General features: G+C 38.9%; 1 protein-coding gene across 1 annotated transcript in view; it reads right to left on the minus strand.

The window, feature by feature from the left end:
* tead3b (TEA domain family member 3 b) overlaps positions 1-1,646 on the minus strand; it is a gene marked incomplete in the record, with an annotated part of 43,063 nt that overhangs the window by 10,235 nt on the left and 31,182 nt on the right. Inside the window, 2 exon segments of the mRNA XM_042219027.1 lie at positions 642-704; positions 1,231-1,295. Coding sequence (XP_042074961.1) covers positions 642-704; positions 1,231-1,295 — 128 coding nt within the window.

Raw genomic sequence — 1,646 nt, forward strand, 5'->3', positions numbered from 1 at the left:
ACTGTCTCTGCCAGCAACTGCCACCTGGCAGTAAGTGTGATGCAGCAGCATGACTGGCACAAAGGAAAGATACATAGCTGGAGCAACATGCAGCTAAATGATCTTTCATTCAAATTTCATCAGCTTGTGCAGCATTCATTTCAAGTAGAGGCTAGAGAATGAGATAGAATAATTCAGAGGATGAGATTGAATGCATTCCTACAGCTCAAAATCGTAGTAAAAACTCTCTCTGTCGGTGCATTGTATGCATGGCACAGATGCAATATTATGATGATTTCTAAAGCTTAACTGTTAAACAATAATGCGCATGGCAAGCTTGCATCTACTTATGCAGCCAGAATAAACCTCATCTTAAAGCAAGGACTGATAAATATATTCACAAATTAGCAGGTTAGTGCCAAGCCAAGCATTTACCAGCCCCACAGGCCGCAGTGAAGCGCATACCTTTAGCTTTGACTGGATCTCGCGAGATTTTCTCCGGGCGAGAACCTGCAAGTGGCTAGAAACCTGCACAGAAAAATAGCCAAGAGGAGGAAAGAAGAAAGGAGACAGAGAGAGAAGAGAAGAAAGAGAGAAGCCGTAACCAAAGAGGAAAGAGACGCCCAGTCAGTGTTGCCGGGAGGCAGGCTGGCAGCACCTACCTTTATACCCGCCTGGTATTCACGAACTTTCTTCCGTGCTAACACCTGTATGTGACTAGACACCTAAAGGGGTGTGAAACATCATTTGAGCATAAAAATAACATGCATGCAGATCCATGCACACAGGCCACACATCTATACAAGTGCTGATCCACACACACACACACCTACACACACACCTTTTACAGGATCATGACACACACACTAAGAAATCTACACATAAAATAAGAAAGTGGATTTAAAGGACAAAGCCGTTATTTTTTCATATTAAAGTCTAGACAGTTAATTGAATGAACTAATCAATAAAAAATGATAAGTTAAAGGTTTATTTATAAAGACAAAATGTATTTGTTTAATGTTTCAGTTTGATAATTTGTGGTCTATACTATTTTTGTCCAAAATCAAATCAATTGTTAATAATAATAATAATAATACAGTAAATTTTAAAACCAGACTTGTCCTCTGAAGTACTCATAATCCACTTTTTTTAAGGAAGCCACCAGACAAAGCTGTTTTGATGATGGATTTTTTCTACGTCACCCAGTCAGCAGCTGGACCCAAACATTAAAGTCGTAAAAAACTTGATTACCTGTTTTCTTGTCCGGGTTTTGCCTGTTCTCAGCTTGATGTACCTCGCTATTAATTCATTGCGACCTGTAAAAGAGAGATAAAAAAAAGTGGGGGCTTATCTTACAGGATGGTAATTGGATTAAACTAAGCACAGACAGACAAACAGCAGGTGTCTCCAGAGTCACTTTTAATACAATGACACACAAACTGGCAGACAGATTGAAAAAAAAAATATCATTCAACATTTGGAGATTACTTGCAATATCACAAATTGGACAGAAGGTGGCACTCTTCTCAAGTCTTGATCTCATGTCAAAAGAAAAGTAGTGTGGCATTTCTCAAAGCTCAGAACACTTGTCAGGAGCCACAGAAACACCTCTGTTTCCTATAGGGAGATTTTTTTTAAGCAAATTAGCAAAGAGTACATTTATTTGT

The sequence above is a fragment of the Haplochromis burtoni genome, unplaced genomic scaffold, assembly GCF_018398535.1.
Source record: "Haplochromis burtoni strain Fernald_Lab_line unplaced genomic scaffold, NCSU_Asbu1 Contig_26, whole genome shotgun sequence".
In the NCBI taxonomy this organism is placed as follows: domain Eukaryota; kingdom Metazoa; phylum Chordata; class Actinopteri; order Cichliformes; family Cichlidae; genus Haplochromis; species Haplochromis burtoni.